Source organism: Lissotriton helveticus, chromosome 8 (genome assembly GCF_964261635.1).
Source record: "Lissotriton helveticus chromosome 8, aLisHel1.1, whole genome shotgun sequence".
NCBI lineage: Eukaryota > Metazoa > Chordata > Amphibia > Caudata > Salamandridae > Lissotriton > Lissotriton helveticus.
The window spans coordinates 1684087435-1684113103 of NC_136069.1; the positions used below are offsets into that span (position 1 = coordinate 1684087435).

The 25669-nt window shown below is 43.0% G+C and overlaps 1 protein-coding gene across 1 annotated transcript in view; it reads left to right on the plus strand.

Moving 5' to 3' along the window:
- The window catches only part of LOC144773624 (transient receptor potential cation channel subfamily M member 2-like), a 536579-nt gene that overhangs the window by 157456 nt on the left and 353454 nt on the right, over positions 1–25669 (plus strand). The window contains exon 10 of the mRNA XM_078658772.1: positions 5870–6002. Within this exon, the coding sequence (XP_078514898.1) occupies positions 5870–6002 (133 nt within the window). The remainder of the gene's footprint in view (positions 1–5869; positions 6003–25669) is intronic.

Sequence of the window (25669 nt, forward strand, 5' to 3'; positions counted from 1 at the left end):
GGCCACGTCTGGACTAACCAGGAAAGCCCAAGAAAAATCAGAGTTGCCTTTGTAGGGACCCACCAGTTGACGGACTAGGGTTTGTGAAGGAGCCTCAAGCAGAAATGCAAGAAGCAAGCTCACGGAACACTCGTGGAGTGTAGGCCCACAATCTTTGGTGCAAAAGGTGTTCGGGCATGGGCTACAAGTAAACTAATGCCCAGCATCAAAGAACGTTGAGAAGCTGATGCACTTGCAAATTGTTGCGGTGTCCAGGCTTTCCGGTTCCATGTCACTCATGAGGGCTGAGGGTCTCAGCTTTGCTGGTGACTCGGGTCGGCCTCTGCAGTCTAGAAATCCTCTTCTTGGGCTGCAGGTACTTCGGAGTCCGTCGGGAGCTTCGGAGATGCAGACCAGCAAATGCTTTGTTGGTGCCTGCCAAGCAGGGGAGTCACTACTTGACCCCAAGGGAGATTTCTTCAGTCCTCTAGTCTTGAGTAGAGCGTCGAAGTTCCAGGATTCAGTTGAAGAGTTTCGTCCAAGGATATCTAAAGTCCTGTTGCCAGGGGTTCCTTACTTATACCTAAGAAAGGGGTTGGACTAACTCTGTGGACCCACCTATGGGAGGGTTTGGAAAGAGGGGTGGCTACACCCATTTCCTTTGTCCAGTTTCATGCCAGAGCAGGGGCTGGTAGCCCCTGCAACCAGTTTGAACTGGGCTATGCACTGGGACACCAAATATGCCCCAGTGCAGAATTCAAAGCACTCTCAGAGGGCACCCACCCAGCCCCAATCCACTAAGGCCTGTCTAGGAGGTGGTTACACCTCCCTTTGACAGGAAACCTATTTTCCAGGCTTCCCCTGCAGGAGTTTCAGTCAGCAGCAGGAGGCCAGACTTGTGTCTGTGGCTGCAGCATCCATTTTGTAATTCCAGGGCTCTTTTAAACTGGTACCGGGTATACCGGTGTGTACATGTCTCTCCCTCTAGAAGGGTGGAATTCTACCCCTGCCGCCAGAACTGGTGGGGGCATAAGAATCCAAAGTGTTTGACACCAAACACAACATGTTTCCGTGCAGCCATTCCAAGTTAGCATTTACCGCGAGGTTATAATGCACTTAAGAGTATAAGGTCTGGCTTCATCACAGAACAGCCCCAGAGAATAGGTTCCGAAGGCTGCAGAGGGGCCCTGCTCATGCATGGGCACCCTCTCACATGAAACCAAGAACCCTGCCTTCAGGATAGATAAGGCCTGTCATAGGGGTGACTGATAGGTTTCTATGTGCAGTGATTTAAGATAGATATAGGTAACCTATATCTCAGTAAGGGGTGCATGCATCCCCTTACCCAGGCTGCAGTAGCAGCCCTGTGGTGTCATTTTGGAAGGCTTCCCAGGGGTGACATAATACATGCTGCAGCCCCTAGTAGGCCTCGGGGGTACCTATGCCCTTAGTAACTAGTGTACCATATAATAGGGACTCACAAGGGTACCCCAGTAACCAAACTGGAGTGTACCTATAGAACATGGAATGAATTTAGAGACGAAGCAGCTAGGCTGGGGTCCTGGATAGCAGGGCCCCAGCCAGACTAAAGTAAAAAAACAGTGAAACATCATCAAAAAGTGGGGGTAACCATAGGAAGCAGACCCTACTCTCCTTCACAGACCAGTTGGGTTTGCCAGTGCTCTTCTTGCATTGGAGCCCATGACCTATTTTATGCTGCTGGACCAAGGTCTGTATTCAGGAAACTATGCAAGTGCTTTCTCCAAATTGTCAGGAATTTGTCACATCACCTTAAGTAAAATCATATTTTCTTGGTCCAGTCTGTATATTTAAACTGTGTGTACTTGTTTAGACAGGTATGCTTGATGGCAACAACAAACACAGCTCTCATGAGTTTTGCTCAGAAGTTCTTTCCTGTGCCTGGGTTCTGCGGTTCTTGCTGTGTTTGATCAGCATGAGATAGCAGCTCAGAATGAGATAGCAGCTCAGCATGAGATAGCAGCTCAGCATGAGATAGCTGTTTAGCTTGAGATAGCAGCTCAGCATGAGATAGTGAATGAGCATGAGCTAGCAGTCCAGCATGAGATAGAAGCTCAGCATGAGAAAGCAGTCCAGCATGAGGTAGTGGTTCAGCATCAGATAGCAGCCCAGCATGAGATAGCGGTTCAGAATGAGATAGCAGTCCAGCATGAGATAGCCGTCCTGCATGAGGGAGCAGTCCAGCATGAGATAGCGGTTCAGCATGAGATAGCGGTTCAGCATGAGATAGCAGTCCAGCATGAAATAGCAGTCCAGCATGAGATAGCAGTCCAGCATGAGATAACAGTTGAGCATGAGATAGCAGTCCAGCATGAGATAGCAATTCATCATGAGATAGCAGCTCAGCATGAGATAGCAGTTCAGCATGGAATAGCAGTCCAGCACGAGATAGCAGACCAGCATGAAAGAGCAGCTCAGCATGAGGTAGCAGTCCAACTAGAGATAGCAGTTCAGCATGAGAAAGCAGTTCAGCATGAGATAGCGGTTCAGCATGAGATAGCAGCTCAGCATGACATAGCAGTTCAGCATGAGATAGCAGCTCAGCATGAGATAGCACTCCAGCATGAGATAGCTGTTCAGTATGAGATAGCAGCTCAGCCTGAGATAGCAGCTCAGCATGAAATAGCAGTCCAACATGAGATAGCAGTTCAGCATGAGATAGCAGTCCAGCATGAGATAGCAGTCCAGCATGAGATAGCGGTTCATCGTTAGATAGCAGCTCAGCATGAGATAGCAGTCCAGCATGAGATAGCAGTCCAGCATGAGATAGCAGCTCAGCATAAAATAGCAGTCCAGCATGAGATAGTGGTTCAGCATGAGATAGCCGTTTAGCATGAGATAGCAGCTCAGCATGAGATAGCAGTCCAGCATGAGATAGCAGCTCAGCATGAGATAGCGGTTCAGTATGAGATAGCGTTTCAACATGAGATAGCGGTTCAGCATGAGATAGCGGTTCAGCCTGAGATAGCGGTTTAGCATGAGATAGCAGCTCAGCATGAGATAGCAGCTCAATATGAGATAGAGGTTCAGCATGAGATAGCAGTCCAGAATGAGGTGGAGTGGTGTGGCTCACTGGTTAGAGGCGGCAGACCCGGAAGCAGAAGTCGGCCCGGGACCAGGGTTCGATTCCCGATGCGGCAGGGTCGTGGACCAGGGTCAGCGGACTCGATAATTCTCGCCTCGGTGCCTACTCTAACCAGGGGTCCCACTCGGCAACTCTGGGCATTAGCTTGCCTAATCTCCACAACGGCCCCATCAACGCCGGGGATGCCTGGCTCCACCTTGGGGATTCCCAGCAGGGACCATCCCACAGGGAAAGCCAGGACGGGTTCCCCAGCGGTATACAGCGCCAGGATGCCGACTGGTAATGGTGCGCTTTACAAGTATACACATTACATTACACATTACATTACATTAATGAGATAGCAGCTCAGCATGAGATAGCAGTCCAGCATGAGATAGCGGTTCAGCATGAGATAGCAGTCCAGCACGAGATAGCAGACCAGCATGAGAGAGCAGTTCAGCATGAGGTAGCAGTCCAACTAGAGATAGCAGTTCAGCATGAGATAGCAGTCCAGCATGAGATAGAGGTTCAGCATGAGATAGCAGCTCAGCATGAGATAGTAGCTCAGCATGAGATAGAAGCTCAGCATGAGATAGCAGCTCAGCATGAGATAGCAGTCCAGCATGAGATAGCGGTTTACATGAGATAGCAGCTCAGCATGAGTTAACAGTCCAGCATGAGATAGCAGCTCAGCATGAGAAAGCAGTCCAGCATGAGATAGCTATCCAGCATGAGATAGCAGCTCAGCATGAGATAGCATTCCAGCATGAAATAGCAGTTCAGCATGAAATAGAAGTTCAGCATGAGATAGCTGTCCAGCATGAGATAGCAGCTCAGCATAAGATAGCAGCCCAGCATGAGATAGCAGTTCAGCATGAAATAGCAGTTCAGCTTGAAATAGCACCTCAGCATGAGATAACAGCTCAGCATGAGATAGCAGCCCAGCATGAGATAGCAGTTCAGCATGAGATAGCAGTCCAGCATGAGATAGCAGCTCAGCATGAAATAGAAGTCCAGCATGACATAGCAGTTCAGCATGAGAAAGCAGCTCAGTATGAGATAGCAGTCCAGTGTGAGATAGCAGTCCAACATGAGATAGCGATTCTGCATGAGATAGCAGCTCAGCATGGCAAGCGGCCTCAGCGTCGGTGGTCACTGCCAGATGCATGCATTGCTTTTGGCAGGAAGGATGGAACGTGTGTGCTGTAGAAACAACCCCTCATGGTGGGGCATCCCACATGGAATACAATACTGCCATCAGCGTATGCGTGGTCACCGGTGCTCCTGGAATCAGCCTGTCCCACTTCACTGTGTGCACATTGCCACAATGACCTGTCACCTTTCACAAATGAAGGCTGCACAAGAAATGACATTTACCAGGATCCATTTTCGAAAAACTGCTATTTTGTTTTCTTAGAAGGCATGGTTGCATCTTTCTCTTTTCTTTAACAGCTGACACTTGTGTGTAGTCCCAAGGATGCAGATGTATCTGTACTGTGTATCAGGGGCGCAGCTACCTTTGGTGCAGCCGGTGTAGTTCACCGAAGCCCAGGGGTGGGCGGGGGTCCAGGAAGCCCTGCACCAGCTGATGTTATTTCGGAGAGTTCCTGTTATGATTTGTTTTTTTAGGCAGAGTGCATGCCAGGGCTTGGCTTTGTTTACTATTCTGGGGCGATGGTACAGAGGGAGTGGAGGAGAAGGGAACAAGAAAGAAAAGATAGGAAAGACATGATAGAACAGGAGAGGAAGGCAAGGAAAGGTTTCAGAATGGGAGAAGGAAATAAGAATGAGTCACAAAAATAAAGGAGATACGGATTAAAAGATTGAGCAAAGAAAAAAGAGTTGAACAAAAAATAAGGAGAAAAGGAAGGAAGGAGATGAGAATGAGTGACAGACAGAAGATGGGACAAGAGACAAGGAAGGGGGTAGGGAGGAGAGCATTACATGGAGGACATAGAAAAGAGCAGAGGGGGTAGAGATAGGGAGGAGAAAAGGAAAGATAAGTAGAATGGGGAACTAAGAGACCCCTAAACTGCATTAAGGTTGTAGGTGCAGTGACACCGGGGTCCTCGGTTGTGATGGGCAAGCTGCACCTCATGTATAACTGTATTTTATTACGAGCTGGGAGCGAGTTCCCAGGCTATGCCACTGAATGTCTTTTATGGAGTATGCTTATTTTAGGCATACAGACACACTGTGGTACAAACACTTAAACACACCAAGGTTTCAAGCATGGGCACGGTGCACATTTAATTATTATAGTCTAGTCAGTGGCATATTGCACATTGTCAGCTGGGCATGCAGGATCCATAGTAGTTTCTCATACACTGCAAGGGGTTTGGAAGAGGGAGCATGAATGTGTGAAGCTCTAGTTCTGTGACTCTGGTCCCCGAATCTATAAATATTGCACACACATAAAGACACACACTTAATCCAGAAACATACTACACTGCATGCATTTCTCTGCATGGAAAGCAGGAGGAGCTATTTTGTGTCACCAACATGAACCCCACTCTGTGAGTCCATAAATGGTCCTGTTGCTGCAGCTACCCAACCCAATCGACCCATCCTAGGTTGCTATGTTCCATGGTCCTTCATAGTATTAGGTGAAAAGCCAGTCTTAGCTACTCATCATTGTCCTCCAATCACCAACCCATAACCACATTCAATATAAAAGAGGGGTGTGTAGCTCGAATGGGTCAATACCATTAGTCAGTCAAATATTACATGTGTCCCCAGATCTCAATGCAATGGCACTAACCGCTGTTTTCCTCTTCCTGTCTGCAGATGCATCGCACACTCACCTTATGCCGGAAGAGTCATCCTCGCTGTGGACTTCATCGTATTCTGCCTCCGCCTCATGCACATTTTCACTCTGAGCAAGGTCCTCGGGCCCAAGATCATCATGCTGCAGAGGATGGTGAGAACCCCTGCTCCTGTACTCAATATCCCAACTTTTCATTATTCCAATTCGCAGCGTCATCAAAAGCCCACATGTATTTTTGCATTGCGCCACCACTCGCACAATGAACAGTGTTGAAGATATATTTACTTATTTATTTAACCCCTTCCATGCATCGGACGGCCCCCGGCCATCCGACGTCATGGGTGGCGTGTGCGGAGGAACCCCGCCCACTCATTATTCCGCCACCAGCGTGGCTTAATTCACGCCGTGGTCAAGCGGTTAATGGTATTATGCCACGCATAGCATCGATAGGCAGGAGACTCCTTTATATAGAAAGACCAGATACAATTTGAAGTGGCATGGTGAGCAAAAATATGATACGTTGGAATTCTACCCCGAGTGGTTGCCATTGGCTAGACAATATTCCTTTCATCACCTTTTGTGTGTTTGTTGTAAGAGTAAACCCAGACTTGGGTCCCATGCTCACTGTCCCACTGAAGCCAAGCTGCACCCAACTGAGGAGCCCTAATTAGGCTCATATTGGTCCTGGGTTGCTTCTATTCCACTTCAGGGAAGACCCAGCCTACCTGTTCGAGCTGGACTGTTGCCATTGGAGAAGGATCAAGAGTGATTTGCATGTGGCGGGGTCTAAACGGAGGTGGCTCTGTGGGCAAAAAACAACAGATTGTAATGTTACCACGTGCGATTGCCTGAGGTTAGACCTATTGCAAACTTTCCTACCATCAGATTTTGTGGGTTTGATAGAAAAACAAGATACATGTTGGACAGGAAACATCACATAACAATAATAGTTGAGCATGGAAACAAAGCTATCATCAATCCTGGAAGACCTAGAGTAGTAGTATTGAATGGGATGTACGTCAGTACGACACGATCATTTTGATCGCGGTACTTTACAACGCGGTTTTCACAACGTAAGTCGTTACAACGACTTGCGTTGGAGGGCGCTGGATTGAGGATTAATTTAATTTTCTATTCCAACTCCAGCCCACGTAACAGTAGGGAAGGTGTTGGAATAGAAAATCAAACTATTCCTTAAGCAAGAGCGCCATCCAGCGCAAGTCGTAGTAATGACTTGCGTTGTAATGGCTGCGTCGTAAAGGTCGCGCGGTGTAAACACCGCGTTGTAAAGGATGTTTCCCATTGAATGGGATAGTAGATTGATTTAGTCTGACAGACATTGTCCTAATGAGTAGGTTTTCAGATGTTTACAAGAAGACATTAATGAGGGTTTTACTCATAGGTCCACTCGGAATGGCACCTGGGATGCTGCCTGGCATGTCAATCAGCTTTCTGCTGCCAGTGTTGACTTGAAAGTTGCATGAAAACCAGTTGGTGTCGCAATGCACAAAATGTCCAATAATGTATGCAGAGCTGACATTTCAGGGCACAACTTGGGCAAACATCAATTGAAACCAGAGCTAATCACAACCTATTAAAGTCATATGAAAATCTTGAAAAAACTGATATTCTTTTCTCTATCACTTCAAATGCATCAGAAAACACCTTTCCCATCCACTAGTAGTAGCACAGTAGTAAGATGCAGACACAGACTGTGCCTACAGAAAAAGGTCACTTTTGACCCTACAAGAAGGGTTTTTCACCAAATTATCAAGTTGTAAATATCGTCTTACCATAATATTATTGCCTTAAATAGTGATATCAAAAATATTGTAGTCTGCAATTTAGAAGGTAAGATTATAATTGTTTTTGTGCATTTAATAGAGTTGTTAAAAACAAAATTGTTTATAATTTAGATGTCTGTGTGTTAAAAATTGCGTCTCTAGTTAGCAGAGGTATGCACCCTGCCCAAGTAGGGACCACAATCCTAGTCAGGATGTGTCACAACACAACTTAAATTATCCTTTGCCCACCCTCTGGTAGCTTGGCACAGAGCAGGCGGGCTTACCTTAGAAGGCAACTGTAAAGTATTTGTGCAATAACTCATACAGTAACACAGTGAAAATACTACAAAAAAGACTCTACCCCAGGTTAGAATACTATATTATGATTTTATAAATAAAATCAGACTAAAACAACAAAAGCCCATTGAGTAGAAGTCTAAATATGAAAGAATAAATGTCACAATGGCGTAAAGAAGTAATAGGCGCTTAAGGGGTTTATCTGGTCGTGCTAGACCGAGGCACATTCAAAAGTTCAGGTCGACTGCGATGGAGCGCAGGCTAGATACAGGGACCCACTTGGGCCCACTGAACCAAAGCGTTGACGAGGATGCAAGGTGCAACCAAGGCGATGGGTCAATATCGAGCCACGCAGTGGACGAGAACCGTCGGTTTTCACCATGCAACTGCGGGGTTGAATAGGTTACTAGTGTGAGGCGCCGGGTCGTGATGCAACGTATAGCTGTTTCTCCTGCACTAGCCGATACATTGATTTTAAGTGCTATAAGCTGGTTCTGGGGCAATGTGCAGGTGTAGAACAAAATCCACTTCTCAGGGGTCCCACTGATACTTAGTCCTTTTAAACTTACAAAGAAGAAATTGGCACAGAAGCTGAAATATAAAATACATATTTAATAACCTCAAATGAGTGAGACTACGTCACACAGAAGCCTTAGCAACTGAATGAGGCAGTCTCAGGAGTACAGAAAACTGGGGCTTTTTATATGCTTAGGGTTACATAGTAAGCATAACACCAAGGGGCAGTCCTTGCTCATGTAAGCATGCTAAAATGACTAAGATGGGCATGCAGAATCTGTTGCTGAACAAAGTGGGAGGAGAGTTACTTCTCAACACAGTAGCAAAAATAGCCTGACAGTTATACTAGAGAGGCATGTGCATTCTACTAGCTTGGCCCTTCTGGGTATGTGTGAAGGTGGAAGATGCTAAACATAGTTTGTCTCTAGGCAGACGACAAGAGCAGTTAACAGAAAGGTAGGACAGAGCACATGGCAAACAAAATGGTTGCCAGAAATACAAAATGGCTTTCACAAAGCGGATAAGATAACTTCTAATTACAGATGGCTTCTGCTAAAATGCTAAACCATTGCTGCCAATTTACAACAGACGACAGTTTTAGCATTAGCTGAAGACATTCCTATGATCCAGTAGGAACATAGAAAATATTTGCATATTAATTTTTCATAAATTTATCAATATCCTAATTCATTGCTAGGTGGGCATTTTCCATACTAAACATTTCATTTAAGCAGGTTCATGTAAGCTTTAAGCAGGATTACAAAGATAACGGGGCATTGGGTCATAATTAACATTCAGATAGCAGGAGAAAGTAATGACCACTATCACAAACAGAATTATCATTTGTCCTAGTCCTAGGCAAAAGCAAATCTTAAAATCATCTAGTAAACAATTTCAGGGCTCCTATGCTTTTCAGTGACTATTATATACTCAGGTGAGACAGTGGCGATCCTTATCAATGCTCTCAGGTAAATTGGGATTACCCTTTATCAGAGTACAGACTGAACACTATTTTAAAACGATGCCAGCAGAACACTAAGAACAGTCACACAAATTCACTTCTGGTGGACCATTTTGGATGCTAGGGGCGGAGCCACTAGAGGCTATTCTTCTTCCATGGCAATTCAGTCAAATGGGAACATTTTCAACACCCACTTTATACAATTTCACTGGAATCACTTGTGCAACTATGCCAAAGTCTGTTCTAAGCCTCTTTGGTACGCTTCTATCGTCCATCAAATCTGCTTCCGTTGTCTTCTTCCGCGTTGGGCCTCTTTTGCACTGAAACTCTGGTTCTGTGGGAAACAGGGCACCAGTTCCTCCTTCTTGTCTGATGTCGAACGCTGTCTGATGGAGCAAGCACGATGCTTTGGAGATGCCATTGATGGCGCGCAGGCAATCGCTGCCCAGCCTTGCTACTTTCTGGGTGCTGGGACTGTAGGTCCAAGACGTCTGCCCTTCATCTGTCGCTGTAACTGATGGGAGTTAGGACTCATCTTTATCACCGTTCTGCAGGTTATTATGACTCTTCCTTTTACTCTGGAAGATCCAGCAGAACCTGGTGATATAAAAACCTAACACAGCTGTTAGTTTCCTTCAATATAGTACAAAAACAATTCATTGTATTTAACAATGGGACTGCAGGCACTTCTAAAATTATTATTCTTATTTATTTATTTTAGTGTCTTATAGAGTGCGAACTTGACCCGTGAGGGTATCAGAGTGCTTCACAGGGTATACAAGGTCTACAAACCAACATAAAATGCAGAGAAATACTAACACATCTTACCCTTACTCCTACATGTAAATGATTACAATCATAGTCAGCTTCAGTGCTCAGAACTGAGATAGGTGTGACAGATTTGCGTGCTATACCTACATTGTACTCTTTAGGACCATGCTCTCATGTTATAGAAGCAGCAGGAAAATGAAAAACTGCTAAGTTAACAGGGTTCTTATCTATAAAACAATATTTCCTTCAAATCATTTTTTCCCCTAAGGATCACATGGGCATCTTCCCTGCGTTCTACTTTTCATGATCCAAACTATACAACATCAGCTCTAATGAGGACTGTCAGTTTGTTTACACAGACTACCTAATAAACAAAACTAGCAATGCCCTTGCACAACTACAATAATGGTGTTATCACCTAAGACTTGTAGAACAAAGCTACACACATCTAATACCCCTTAAAGATCAAAATAAGGGAACAACAATCTAGACTACTGAACCTGTCAATATTTCATCAACCAGGATGGGCAGTAATAAAACCTATATATTTATTCATTTTATTAATGCTAACAATGTTTAAAGCAGTATTACTATACATTTTCTTTGCCAGTGTTGTGATGAATGTGCAGCATTCAACAATGGTTTGGTGGTTGTCTTTTTTTTTCTTCTTTCTGGTGCATACAGGAAGCTGGCTCTTTATATAGTTGACCAAAAAGAGGTACACTGTGTAAATCCCAACAGAATTACAGAGGCACAAATGACACCTCAAATGCTCGCTTTTGTGGTAGTGTGGTGAGCAGTTACATTGGCATGACACACAGGAGTGTGTCATGTCATGTTTTCACTCATGGCTTGCACCATGTTATGCAGCCTGCAATGGGCGTCTATGTGGAATTTGTGTGCTTTCCCCTTAGGTTGGCATAAGAGATGCAGCAGCCCTTTGGGACCCTCATTAACACTCAGGCCCTACGTACTTGGGATACCATTTACTACGGACTTACAGGGGTGCTAGTCCTAAGCCACCTGTAGCATAATTAGACAACATCTTGTTTTGGTAGCAGGCCTCAGTGCACTGTCAGAGTTGAAAACCAGCATCTAAAAGCTATAAAAGAGGCAAAAGTGGGGAGATAAGTGCAAAAAAAACCTACAGTGCACCAGAACTAGATAAGCATTTTCTCAATTTTCAAATCTTCTTATCTGTTTCATAACTTTCTCAACCTGTAGTGTCGATGGTACCATTAAACTCTGTTTTTAATGAGAACTTTTAGCTGTGGAAGGAAGTATATTACGAATATATGATGATACAACGAATTCCGTTGCAACGCATGCCTTTACCACGCATGCGTTACAATGGAATTCTTTTAGCACGCATAAACCTTTCACCGACTATTTGCGTGGTGACGTCATACGTCGTTAAAAGAAAACGGCATTTTTTTACCGATTTCTCTTAATCGACTCTGATGCCGACGTGACTTATGGTGAGTTGTTTTATTTGGGGGGGAGACCCCCCCAAGCCCTCCCCTTTTTTAAAAAACTTTTACCACATATGCCTTTACTACAAACATCGTAGTAAAGGCATGCGTGGTAAAGGCATTAGTTGTAACCACGCATGCGTTGTACTGCATGCGTGGTTAAAGATTTCGTGGAAACGGCTTAGTTGTAAAAGCCGTTTCCCGTATATTACACTAGTTGCTTGCTACACAATGGGTGAATTAACTTGGACATTAAAGCGTTCTCATCAATGTTTATATATTTGTAAAATATTCTTGCCCCCTCAGATCATCTCTGTTCTGTGCTTTGTAAACCAACGACTCCTGAGATTTATTTTTTATTCATTCGGAGATTTAACCTGGCCACCTTCCTGACTTTATAAAGCCTCTGACTTATAAAGTATTTCTTTACACATTTCTTGACAAATATTCCCCTCTTTTAGTATTTTACCTGGTCTATGTGGACGCATTTTAAAAAACGTTTATCTGCACAATTGTTGCTGCGCTATTCAAAACTATTGTTGCTATGAGAATTTGAGAAAAGGAGAGAGCACCATACATATTACCTAGCCTTAATTTGTATTGGAGCTAGCCTCCTTCCCCCATTTTGACATGAGGAAACCTGAAACAGGTTTCACTTCTGTCAACACTATCAACCCCTATTTGTAGCAACTAGGCATAAACAAAGTTTTAGGAGGTACATAGCACTTTTGAGAGAGCTAGAAAAACACATGAATACCCAATTCCCAATACTTTTCGCAAATGTACAAATAAAGCATGAGGGCGAATGAATTCAAACTAAATTGTCTCAGCCCTAGTAAGCATTAGTGCCGTATAAATATGGCAAAGCTTACATATGCAATTGTATTGTTGTATATTCATATGAGGACATAAAAACTTGCTTTGCCAACAACAAAATGTCAACGCAAACCTTTTCTTGGAGACATGCTATGCTTATAAATATAGAGCTGACATTTAACTCTTCCCAGCTGCTATTCTGTGTGTGTGCGAATGCAACCTCCTTCCCGTTTGTCAGTTTTAGAGTTAAGAAAATAACTTCTGCTAATTTTCTATATATATTTTCAATTATAAGCAGTGTACAATATACATGTTTAACAATATAGAAGTCAGATATTTGTATTACACCTAAATGAATGCATTTACTGAAGCCTAAGGCAGTTTTAAAGCTGCTTTAAATGGCAAGAATACTGTTTAAATAGTGAAATTTTACCCAATCTCGACTTTGATAATTAGGGCACTTAAAAATGAATATCCTATCATTTCTTTGCATAATATTCATTAACATAATGTTCATGACATAGCCCAGGAGTAAGACATTGAAAATAATTAGATATACCTTCATAAAAATGAGGTTTTTTTATGCCTGCGCAGTGTGAAACTCCATATGCAAATGTCCTCATTATGTGGTACAACACAACTTAAATTTAATTTTAATGCTAGGAGGTCACAGTATGAATGTTAAGCTTTATAAATATAAAAAAACGAATTTAAAATCACTTATTATAATATTTTCTCTCATAATTAATAAAAAAAGTTTTTATAAAACCAATCATTTTTGACAATTCAACATATGAAAAACAAGCTGCATCTCTTGCCTATGATATTTAGACGCATTCATTCATAAGCCTAAGCACAAAAGCCTAACTTGAAACATGCCGAAATTTTTGCGCCACTTTTTTTAAAAGGACAGTTATTTTTTTGCATCAGAGCCAAGAATGTGCTTATGTAAAAGACTTTAAGAAAGGAAATCCTTAATTTAGATGTTCACCTGTTATCCGAAAATAATGAACCTGATTTTTTTTACCTTTTTTTTTAAAACAGTAGTTTGAAATGCAAGATTTTACCCCGTGTTTAACTGACAAAGTCCCGGCTGAGGCAACATTCCTGTCTCTCCGTTGCCTACAATCACAACAGCTGTTGCTAAGGGGGCAGTAAAAACACAGCCGTCGTAAAGCTATTCTTAGTGTTGAAATGGAAGCACGGTGACTGTCTATTTAAAACTGAGGCATTTCAATGCGTGTTCTATAATATGCGTTTTAGGTCAGCAAAAATTTACTTCAGATGAAGTGTTTGCCTGTTAATATCTAATATGTAAGTAAAATGCTATAAGTTAATTTTTTTGCAAAACACACAATTTCGTTTTTGAGGCCTTTTTTATTCCTATTGAATGTGAATCCTAATTTTATCTTGTAAGCATCAGCAGTTTGTACATGTGCATAGTTGCTCACTCTATAATTTAAATAGTAACACATAGTTTATTTAGCCTATCATATGGTTCATTTTTGGATTTTCATATAATTTGTATTTAATATTAATTAAATGACATTTTGCATAACAGACTGAAGATAACAAGAAAAACCACAAACACACGCATTGAGGTCATTTTAAACATATACAGAAAGGGTCAAACACTCAGGACACATAATACAGCGCGCTTAATAGCCATTATTTCATAAATAGCGCAATCGCTATTTACTTACAGAAGTTGCAATGTAAAACCACGAACCACATAGACAGTAAAACACACATTTAACCCACAGATCAACACTTAAGACAGAAACAAAGGACAGCCCACAGACTGTACTTAAACCAAAATATTTGTAAATACTAGGTGTAAGTCATATTTACAAGAAAAGCTTCTCAATATTATTCCAAAGACTGCAAAAACAGTCCAACAAACTGTTTTATTTCCAAGAAGCCAAAATACACACAATTCACTAGCTTTGGCTGGCAGAACACCAAAAATCGCTCTGCATATCTTCATTCATAAAATTGCGCAGAAAAAGGATCCATATTTTAATTCCCTGGGGATACAGAATCACCAAGGAAGAAATATGTTTTTATACCTAAACCTATTTAGGCATTCCTTCTAGGGGAGCCGGCTAATTTTAATTCACATTTCACTATGGTACTACGGTACCTCCTAAAAGCATCACATTCTTCGATGTGTGCTTGAAACAGGCATGCCAAAAATCTTGCAGAATATTGCAAATATTATAATCAAAGTAGCGCTTAAGGTACTCTTCGTACGTTGCGCCATTCTAAATTCTTAGAAGTAGAGAAAAATCTCCTCATTACCTGCCTATATGTATTGCAACACATATATTTTCACATATACATAGGACAAGATCACTATTTGGCCAATTTCATATTCATATGCCACTGTAAGCGTTTCTAAACTACCTTACCAATCCAAGGCGTCAAACTTACAACAAGTGCCGCAAAACGGCTCTTACAAATCAAATGGTGTCCAGGTTCCTACTGTCAAGTTCTAAATGACCTAACGGTCTTTTTTTTTTTTTTACTCATGCCAAAAAGGTACTCAGTCAGGGGTGACATCATGTGGAGGAGCAAAATCAGGAAGACCAGAAATATACCGGGCTGCATAGACAGAGAATCCCCAGAATCTCTGTGCACAGAGTACCTCCTTAGTAGAATCCTGTCTTGTCCTTCTCAGTAGATTTTTGTCTCCTGACAAGATCACTCCCTTAGATAGCCACTTCTCTGATGAGGTCCACGTTGGAGCGCCATTTTGTAGAACAAAATCCACTTCTGAGGGGTCCCACTGATACTTAGTCCTTTTAAACTCACAAAGAAGAAATTGGCACAGAAGCTGAAATATAAAATACATATTTAATAACCTCAAATGAGTGAGACTACATCACACAGAAGCCTTAGCAACTGAATGAGGCAGTCTCAGGAGTACAGAAAACTGGGGTTTTTTATATGCTTAGGGTTACATAGTAAGCATAAAACCAAGGGGCAGTCCTTGCTCATGTAAGCATGCTAAAATGACTAAGATGGGCATGCAGAATCTGTTTGCTCAACAAAGTGGGAGGAGAGTTCTCCATACAGCAGCAAAAATAGTTATACTAGAGAGGCAGGTGCATTCTACTATCTAGGCCCTTCTGGGCATGTGCGAAGGTGGAAGATGGTAAACATAGTTTGTCTCTAGGCAGACGACAAGAGCAGTTAACAGAAAGGTAGGACAGAGCACATGGCAAACAAAATGGCTGCCAGAAATACAAAATGGCTTTCACAAAGCGGATAAGATAACTTCTAATTACAGATGGCTTCTGCTAATGCTAACTCATTGCTGCCAATTTACAACACAGGGTCCACTCCACTCAGCAACAAGAATTCATGGGTTCCGATCCACGCAAAGGCAGACATACTCCGGTTCCGGATAGGATGCATGGGTTCTCGAAGCAGCTCCTTAAGCCTCACTTCTAAGGGTCCTGGACTTGGATGGCTCCACTTGGCAAGGTATATTCATAACATGGAGAGTCCAGGTGCAGATGGCATCAAGTATTTGATATCCCTGAGACTTGGGAACATGAGCAAAGCCAGCAAGCCTTGAAGTCACTCTGGGTTCAAGTCCTTCTCACCCAGACAGGAGAGCAGAAAGTAGCAGGGCAGCTTAGCAAGGCAAGAGCCCAGCAAGACAAAGTCCAGAAAAACAGCAGTCCAGCAGAGTGGCAGTCCTTTTGTCAGGATAGTCAGAGATTTGCTAGTGCCAGAGGTCCAGTACTTATGGCCAGTGGTGCCTTTGAAGTGGGGGAGACTTCAAAGAAAGTTTTGAAGGGCATAGGGGTTCTCCCTTCCTGACCTGGCTCCAACCACACTACAAGGGGTAATCAAATGTGTGTGTGGGGATGGGATCCAACCCTTTCAGGTGATAGTGTCAGCTACTTTCTCCCATCCTGCTTCAGGATGAGCCATCATCATGCAGATGGCCACTCATTCATACCTGTCCTTCCTTTGTGTGTGGCTGTCTAGTCCATCTGTTCCCCATCCCAGACAGGCAGCAGGAACTGTAGTGTCTTCTGTATTATAGAGAATGGGACCCTTCTGACCCCTAACGGACTCCGTAGTCTAGTGACATAAGTGTTTGGGTGTGCTTGATAAAATTCATGATGCAGTGCATTTCTGTTAACAGTTACACCCTGGAAAATAAAGTTATGTAATGCAGAGCTCCATGTGTGGAGTAATCATGTATGTGCTAGTGAGCTGGATAGGAGGCTACAACTGATGATGAGATGGGGGATACTTAAAACCCACAATCCGAAGAATTGAGTATGCTCTCCCAGACAGTTTGCCAAGGTCTAGCAAACTGCTTGTGCACTGTTTGTCTCTGTCAAAGTGAGAATGTGATGGTTGATGTATATGGAGTAAAAACAAAACTCCAGCCAGTGTAAGACCTTCAAAGAAAATGAGAGGCCTACATAAAGATTCATTTCTCGTCGATCAGAAAATTGCTAGTACAACCGACATAAAACATAAGATGCCACAACCTAACACAGAGCCGTCATTCATACAGTGCAATAATGCTGTAACCATGTGATAACCATGTGTAGCACCTGCAACAAGCAGCGACAGCTAATTGCAAGAAAACACTGCGGTAAAAATAAGAAACAGGCAAATAAATGCTAAAAGCCAGAGATCAACCAGGTGTAAGAACACGTAAAGAGGCATCAAACGCGACACACCTCAGATACAAGAAACAATCATCTACTCAACAGTACCAGAGTAATGAAATCCATATAACCACAGGTTTGAGCACACAGACCCAAGTGAATAGACCAGGGTTGTGCTTATGGAGCAGTCGGTACCTTAAGCTGCACCCCACGGAAGCTGCCGGGTCGTGCTCAGTACAAATCCAAAGGTCACCAAAGAGTGAAAAGCTCCAATGACCAAGAGGAAAGAGGCCACATTAGCTAAATTTGGCTACAACAATTTAGAGGCCACCACATTGTAAGGCCTTAGAGATGGTATAAATGAAGCAGGTCCCAGCAGACATCAAACAGTTGTGGAAAGAACTGCACTCTTAACATCCATAATTTCCACAAATGCTTATACAGCCAGCGCCTTTCTGAAATCATTGTCTGCTTTCGATGTGGCTAGGAAGAAAAATATTGGCGCCAGATGAACTGCCTGGATTGAAGCTTTCGATGATGCGCTGGAAGAAGCAGATGATAAAAAGATAATCAAATATCTCAAAAACATAGCAGGTGATGGAGTGAAGGAAGTGATAAAGAAAATACCAAGAGGTGAAGAGACTTCATATGGTCAAATAAAAGAAGTGATGAACACCAAGTTCAATCTGATACACAATGATGACGTTAAAATGTAAATTTTCAACCAAGAGAGACAGAGAGCTGGTGAAATGAAAGATGCATTTCTTGATAGACTTGAGGACATGCTTACACACTCTAAGTTCAGTGAATTTAATGATGGAGAAGCCATTTGTCTCGGAGTAATAGATAATTTCATTTCAAATTCCTCCCGATGCCGAATTTTTAGATAAACGCTCAGTCTGCAACGTGGGCTCATGGTGGTCAGAGCAGAATAATGTGCCGACTATAATCGGCTGACATGGAGGCCGAAGTAGCCTAGAGTGAATCAGCATTAAATGTGAAGAGCAAGAAAAGACACAAGGTTGAAGGCCACAAATTGTCTCCGAAGAAAAACAAGTTGTGTATTAAAGTGGACTTTCCTTTTCACATGAACGTACATGTCCTGCCATTGGACAGATATGCAAAGGCTTTGGAAAAGAGAACCATTTTGTAACAGTTTGCAAAGATAAAGGTAAGCTAAGTATGTCACCTCGTTAAAACAAAATGGAAACCAGAAAGTTCCAGAAGCGTTCTAACCATGCCCATTGAAGTTATGTTATGTTATATTTATTTTTATATAGCGCACGGCTACTCAAAAAGAGTGTCCCGGCGCTTTAGTAATGAGACCTACGATGAAATAACACAACACAGCAATAAAAGCAAAGTGGAAAGCCCAATAAAGAGAAGAGAAAAAGAAAACCTAAAGAGTAAACAACCAGGTCTTTAGACCTTTCCTGAAAGCAAGTAGACTGGAGGCACCCCGAAGTGTCAGCGGCAGAGAATTCCACAGCTGTGGTGCCAGCAGTCCGAAGGAGCGGCCTCCAATACGGGCTCTTCTTACACGTGGTACTGCCGCCAGAAACAATGACTCCGATCTGAGAGAGCGGGCCGGATGATAAAAGGCAAGTCTCCTTTGGAGATACTTCGCTCCCCCAGCATGGAGGGCTTTGTAGGCCAGGGTTAATGCTTTAAAGGTGATCCGCTTGCGGATAGGCAGCCAGTGTAGGGACTGCAAAAGACACGCAGCACTGGCTCGCCTATTTAAGCCATAAATGGCTCTCGCAGCAGCATTCTGCACAGCCTGGAGCCGCTGCAGCAGATACTCTGGCAGGCCCAGGTAAAGAACATTAGCGTAATCCAGCCTGGATCCGATTAAAGCCTGCACGGTCAGTTTCCGATGTTCTTCCGAAAGAAGGGGTAAAAACTTCCTCAGCACCTTGAGGAGGCCAAAGCAGGTGCCCGTCACCCCAAGGACCTGAGATCTCATCGTCAGGCCCTTGTACATCTTGACCCCCAAGTTCTTAGCAACTAAAGATGGACAGGATGGTGGAAACATGTTGATAGGCCACCAGGTTTGCCAGTCAGGATCCGACGCACACCCGAAGAAGAGTACCTCAGACTTCTCAGAATTGCACTTGAGGCCGCTCAGATGAAACCATCTAAAGACAGCCTCAAGGCAATCCCGGATACTCTCTACATTAAAATCTCCTCCACTCTTACAAGAGAAGAGGAGCTGTGTGTCGTCGGCATAGGACACGATCCAGGCCCCAAAAGACTCCACCAATGCCGCCAAAGGGGTCATAAAGATGTTAAAGAGGGTCGGGCTCAATATAGAGCCCTGCGGGACCCCGACTCCCAGTGGCGGCATCATTGAAGTAAGTTGCAACAACTGTTGAGGCAAGTAGAAACTGAAAGAGGTTGTTTGTCATCTAGTCAGTCAAAAAAAAACGTTATTTGGTTTATCATAACCATAAAGCATATAGTTCACAATTATTTATTATTAAAATTAAAAGCGAAGCGTTTTTCAAGTCCGTTAAAATATTTACCACTTTCGATAAAAATGGGGTATTTTCTTCTCCTAAGCCTTTAGTCTTTCCCAGCTTTCATGAGCAAATTTTCTACTAGTGTCATGAATTTTACCCCTCGACATGTTAAAATGTTTGATGAAGCGCCCAGGTATTTGGGTTTCTTTGCTCATATTGTAATTTTATTTCGGTCCAGCATAGGTTATTCAAAGATCCAGTTTCTGCTGCTCTGAGTTTCCAGCATAGTTTTACCAAGATTGCTTTCCTTTGGAATTCTTGGTTCTGGAGCCCAAATTCCAACCGTATCTGTGCAGGCGAGGAACCTTTAAAGAGATTGAATACTGATTTGTAGACCCTGATTTGTAGTTTGTTTAGAATCTCAATTTCTTGGCCATGCCATGTTTCCAGTCCGTACGATAAGGTCGGGAGCAATTGTGCTGCCATTATTTTTAAGAGATGACCATAAGAAGGGCATTCCAATTTCTTGTACAGTTGTTTGTAGGCAAAGGTTAATGATTGGGCTTTCGCTGTGATCTCCCTTTTCTGGTCTACCCGGGACAGATTTTTTGCCAATTTGATGCCCAAGTATTTATAAGCTCTTGTTTCCTCTATTTGTGATGTCTTTGCATACCATTTGTTTTTTCTTGGCCTCGGGCCCACCAGTCTTACCACCTTGGTTTTTGATTTATTTAGTTCCAGGCCTTGTTCATCCAGGTAGTCTATTAGTTTATTTATGGTCCTTTGCAGCCCTATCGCGGTTTGGCTCACAACCACGATGTCATCTGCATATTGCAGAAATTGGATTGGCTCATTCCATTAGTGGGTGTCCGTTTACTTTTTGCAGATAGTTATTTAAATCTGCCAAGTATAGGTTAAATAAACAGGGTGAGAGTACGCAGCCTTGCTTTAATCCGTTTGTTATATTTATTTTTGACGATACTCTTCTTCCGTCTCCTAACTTTACGGTAGCCCATGTTTCTCTGTATAAAGGAGATGGTCTCTTGGTCTTGTTCCATTTCTTTAAATCCGTGGACATTCCAGGAACAGATGGTTATTTTCCCGTCAAATTGTTTAGTGACCTTCTTATTTTGTTCCCCACTAATTATGTTGTTTTCATCAGGATTGGTGTAGATTCAGCGTGTGGGGTATCCAGGACCAATCTTGATTTCCTACTGAATGGGTGGCTAGTTGTCTAAGAGTTATGTTTGTTGGGCGGGTATCCCTGGGTGTTTGTTGGGTTATGGACTTACTTCTTGCTGCTTTTAGTACGGAGGTCGTCTTTCCGTTTGTGTTTGTCAGCCAGGGCGCCTCGTTGTTTAGTAACGGGTATGGGTATTTTATTTCTGGTGGGTAAGATAGTGTTATACCCCAGACTGCAAAGACCGCCCTTGTAGAGAAGATCTGTTTTGTTGTCTCTTCTGATGCCCATGTTGTTCTACTTACTTCCAAGTCTGTTGCCTTGTTTATTTGAACAAATTCTACCGCCAAAAGTTCTGATGATGGAATTTCCCTTAATTTGGGAATTTCCCTTAACAGTCGCATTATGTTACCCCTATTTAGTGTATCCCTTTTTCCTTTTGTTTGATATTCAGGCCTGAAGATTAGTTTACAGCCTATCTTTTCCAAGTCCAATAGAGGTTCCTGGGTTTGTTTTTGTTCGTGTTTTTCCCTTGTCGAGTCCCCGGCCTTGGTTTTATTCTGGGGCTCTATAAGTGGCCTTTCTTCTAAAGTTGGATTTGCCATTGAATTCATCGCATCCATTTGATCTATTTTGGCCTCCGTTGTTCTAGCTGTCCTGGCTTTTTCCTCGGGGATCTTCCCTGATTGTGTATTGCAGGTCCTACCTTTCTTATCCAGGGTAATTTGTAATTCGGTCTCCATACTCAAGAGACATTTCCCTTGTGGTCCAGGACTCTTTCCCCATTTGGGCCAGTTAGGTTTCTCTTCGTCAATTTTCCTTGTGGTTGTTATTAACTGGTTCCACTTTTTTGGGCAATCATTAGTTTTTTCTTCGGGGATTTATTCCAACAATCTTTTTTCGCTTTCCTGTGTTACCGTAGCTGGTTTGTTTCTCCCCTTTTTTTGCCTATTTTCTATTTCATCCTCTAGGTTGATTATATTATTTATTACCTTTTCTTCTACCGTCTGTCCTCCTTTTGTTTTAGGTTGGGCATTTTCTGGAGACCACTGTTTGCTTTGCCTGGAGTTGTCAAAAGGCCCTAGATTGTCTGCTATACTATTTTGTTGGGTGTTCACTTCTGCATTTGGAAAGTCATCTGCCCGTTGTAATATGCTTTTATTGCCTTTTTGTGTGAATATGGCATCATTTTGTCTTTTTTCCTGCTTGGTTTTTAAGATAGCGTTCTTCCTTGCTCGTTTGCGTTGTCTTTTGGTTTGGTTCTCAGATACGCTTGGTGATACGTGGTCGTTGTTTTCGATAGGCCTGTTTCCCTTATCATTTGTTGTGTTTATTTCCATTGTGTTTGTAGTGTCTGCGGATTCAATACGTCGCCTCATATTCCTTAGTTTTTCTGACCCTATGATTTTGCCCTTATTTTCTTGGACCAATATCTCTTCTGTTCATTTTGTTATCTGCGCCACATGTAGAATTTCGGTCAATATTTCTGGTCGGGATGCCAGTTTATCTATTATTTTACCGCAGCCACTACTTTGGTCTAATGATTTGTTTTTAATTTGGTTGTCTTTATTTATTCCTTTGTTTAATTGTTCTGTGATTATATCCAGCTTGGTGTTAATTCCTGCTATATGTGTTGCTATCAGGTTCATTAAGTCTACCTGGACGTCTAATTTATCTGATTGGAAATTTAAGACGGCGATAGCTTGCTGTAGGCTTCTTAAAAGCGATTCGCTCCAGGTTACCGACTCCATGTTGTTTGGTTGTCTTAAAATCCCTGATATGGAATCTAGTCCGCTTACTGATGAAATGGTGATTGGGGACTGTGTTTTTATGTTTCCTTCTGATAAACCCCTTTGCACGTTATTTATTTCTTTCCAGTGATTGGGGCTGGGAGTGCACTTGATGAGGGTTGAGACGGCTCCACTTTCTACTCCCTTTTCCCTCTTTTCCGGCGCGCCCGTTTCTTTATGTTTCCCTTGTCTGTTTGCCCCTGGTTCCTCCTCCCTGAGCGTGTTGAATTCTAGCACCTTGATGAGATCGTCCTCCTCCGTAATTGAGAAGGATCTTGACCAGTCTATTTTTTGGATGTTTCCTTGTGGGTTTGCTTGTCCTCCACGTTCACTTTGATCTTTTGTTGGTATATGACTTTGTCCTGTTGTTTCTTTCTTTTTTTTTGACCAGCGTGTTCGTGGGTTGGGATATAGGTACATGTATCTGTGCTGTGTTTTTAATAGCCATCTTTTTATTGCTAGTTTCTCTTGAACAAGTGTTCCTTTGTTTCCTTCTGTTCCATTTCCTCCTTTTTGCGGCAACTGTTGTAGATGTCTTGAATCTATTTCTCGTTGTACCTGGCTATTTTCTTCCAATTTTTTTGATATAGTTGCATATGTTGGTTTTATTGGGCTTTGTAGGCTTTGTGCCTCTTCTGTTGCTGCATAGATTTCCGACATCGGGTCCTTTAAAAATTGAAATTTGCGCTTCGTATGGGTTCCCCAAAATTTAAATAGTTGTGGTGTTGTGAGTGGAATCAAATTCTTTTTTTGCAAATTGGGGTCCTCTTTTATTTTGCTTTTGCTAGCAGATTTGTTTGCAGATTTGATTTGATCTTTTGTGGCCGCTCTTTTTCTGTTTTTATAAAAGGGGGCCTGGCGAACTTTTCTTGACCGCATGTCCCCAGATTATCTACTCAGACTGGGGCTATGACTATTCGCAAGCACTTTCCTAGTAAGCCAAGCTGTCGCCTCTTCTTTTATGGCGTTTGTACTTCGTGCCCCTTGTGTGTTTTGACCCCTTCTGTGCACGTTTTGGCTCCAAATAGCCGGGTTCCCCTTTTCCTAGCTGCTGCTTGCAGTCTTGTCTTTGTTACCATTTACCCGATATATCCTGGCTCCAAAACGCCTTCGCCGCTCCTGGTTATTGCCGGGCAGCCAGGGGGCAGCCAGGTAGCCCGGGATGGTCCTCTGTGAGGCGGGTCAGTGCTCCTTGCGGGCGGGCAGACTGATGTCACGCTGTGTCCTGAGTCCCGGATCCCGTGGCCGACTCCGGCTCCGTACATCTAATTCTTCATCAAGAGGTTCTTTGATGTCTCTCTTGAGCAACAGTAAAGAAGATGGGTGTGCATTGGCAATGCTAACTATTAAAATACGTGCAAATGTAGGAATACAAGTCGAAAAAGGATTGACAAGTGAAATCACAAAATTAATTTGGACATTGTCCCAAAATCGAATTGAAGGTTAATGGTAGCTATATACTGTTTATCATAGACAGTAGTGTGTCGATAAATTTTACGCCAGCTGACAAATGTAATGAAATGTCTATATTGCCCCGTCTCACACCACTGAAAACCAAGTGTAGGACGTTGGCTCTCTATATAGTGCACTGAAAAGAAGTACACAGTGTAGAGAGTCCAGTGAGACCCAGATTGGTATACAGAGGCAAAAGTATATAATACTAACGCTCTATTTGTGGCAATATGGGCGAGCAGTTTGGCTTATAAGAGGGCAGTGCTAAGCATTGGTTGGACTCACAGAGGCAATAATTAAGACACACACTCATCAATAAATCCGAGACCAATTTATAAAAATAACCCTGATTTTTATGTAATTTTTCAGACTAAGAACTTAATTCTACAGTAAGTACTTTTTAAAATAACAATTTTCAAAGTTGTCAAAATTAATTACGTTTGTGTGTAATCACGCACAATTGAAGTCAATAGGAGAAAATAGAAATATGCATATAAAATCGCACAGTTGGATGTCAAGGTTCACCTTCGGGATTTAGGTTAGGAGCAAGGTCAGACCTAATGTTCTACCAGAGGATTCTTGTGAGAGTCCTGAATTAAGCCGGAAGCAGGGTGCAGAGGTCATTAGTAGCTGCTTCACTTAGAAGAAAGAGGCCACTTGAAAACACAGTGCACAAAGGAACTTTAAGGTAAGTCCGAGGGAACGCACTTGAGAAAGCAGGTTGCAAGTGCCTCAGGATTACAGGATCATAGTTGGATCATTATTACCAAGGCTGGGTGGGCCAGGTGCAGAGCAAATAGGTTAGCCAGGCTGTGCGTGTCAAGATGTCCTGGTGGTCAGGAGCAGGCAGTTTGGTAAGGCGATTTCGGGACAGCTGGGACATTCACTAACTGGGTCTCAGGGGTCTCGATGTCCCTTGATGATAGCTTGCTTTCTGGGCAGTTGGAGTCTGGATTGGACTCTTCATCTCAGTGAATGCTGCAGAGGGTCTGGTACCCATGGTATTGGTGTGGCACAGCTCCAGTAAATCCTGGTGTTTCCAAACTTGTTGGAGAGACAGATTTGATCCTCTGGAGCTGATGTACCAGTTTTGATTTGGTGCTGCATCTGAGGAGTCAGGGAGCAGCAAGTTGGCAAAATGGATTCTACTGTTCAGTGCCTACGCCTGCGCCTGCAGGGGTGCGCTACCTCCAATCCAAGGGAATTCTTTGGTGATTTATAGCTGAAGATGCTCTAGGGTGCTTGGAGGCCTCATAGTTGCAGGACAAGACAGCACATCATGATTGCTGAGTCCTTAAGGCAGCAGGCGGGGTTTGGCGCCTCGTGTCAGCAGCTCTTCTTTGTCCTTTTATTCTCTGTGCCCATCTAATCTAATTTCAGGGTCCAGAGATGCCACCTAACAACTAAGTCTAGGGGCGTTAAAGGGGGTGACAGGTAGTGCCAATGGGCTACCTACTTTGAGGGTTCTTACACACGCTAAGTGACCACTTCATGTGAGAAGGGGCACTACTCTGAACCTAATTGGCTAATTTCCTCTAAAACCAAGATGGAGGGAAATTAAAAGTGGGCTCCTCATCACCTGTTCCACCTTAGGGGTGGTTCTGGCTGAATGGGGACCCACCACCTAATTTAACAAATGTTTGCACCTGTCCTTCCGACAAATGTGGAACAGGAAAAGG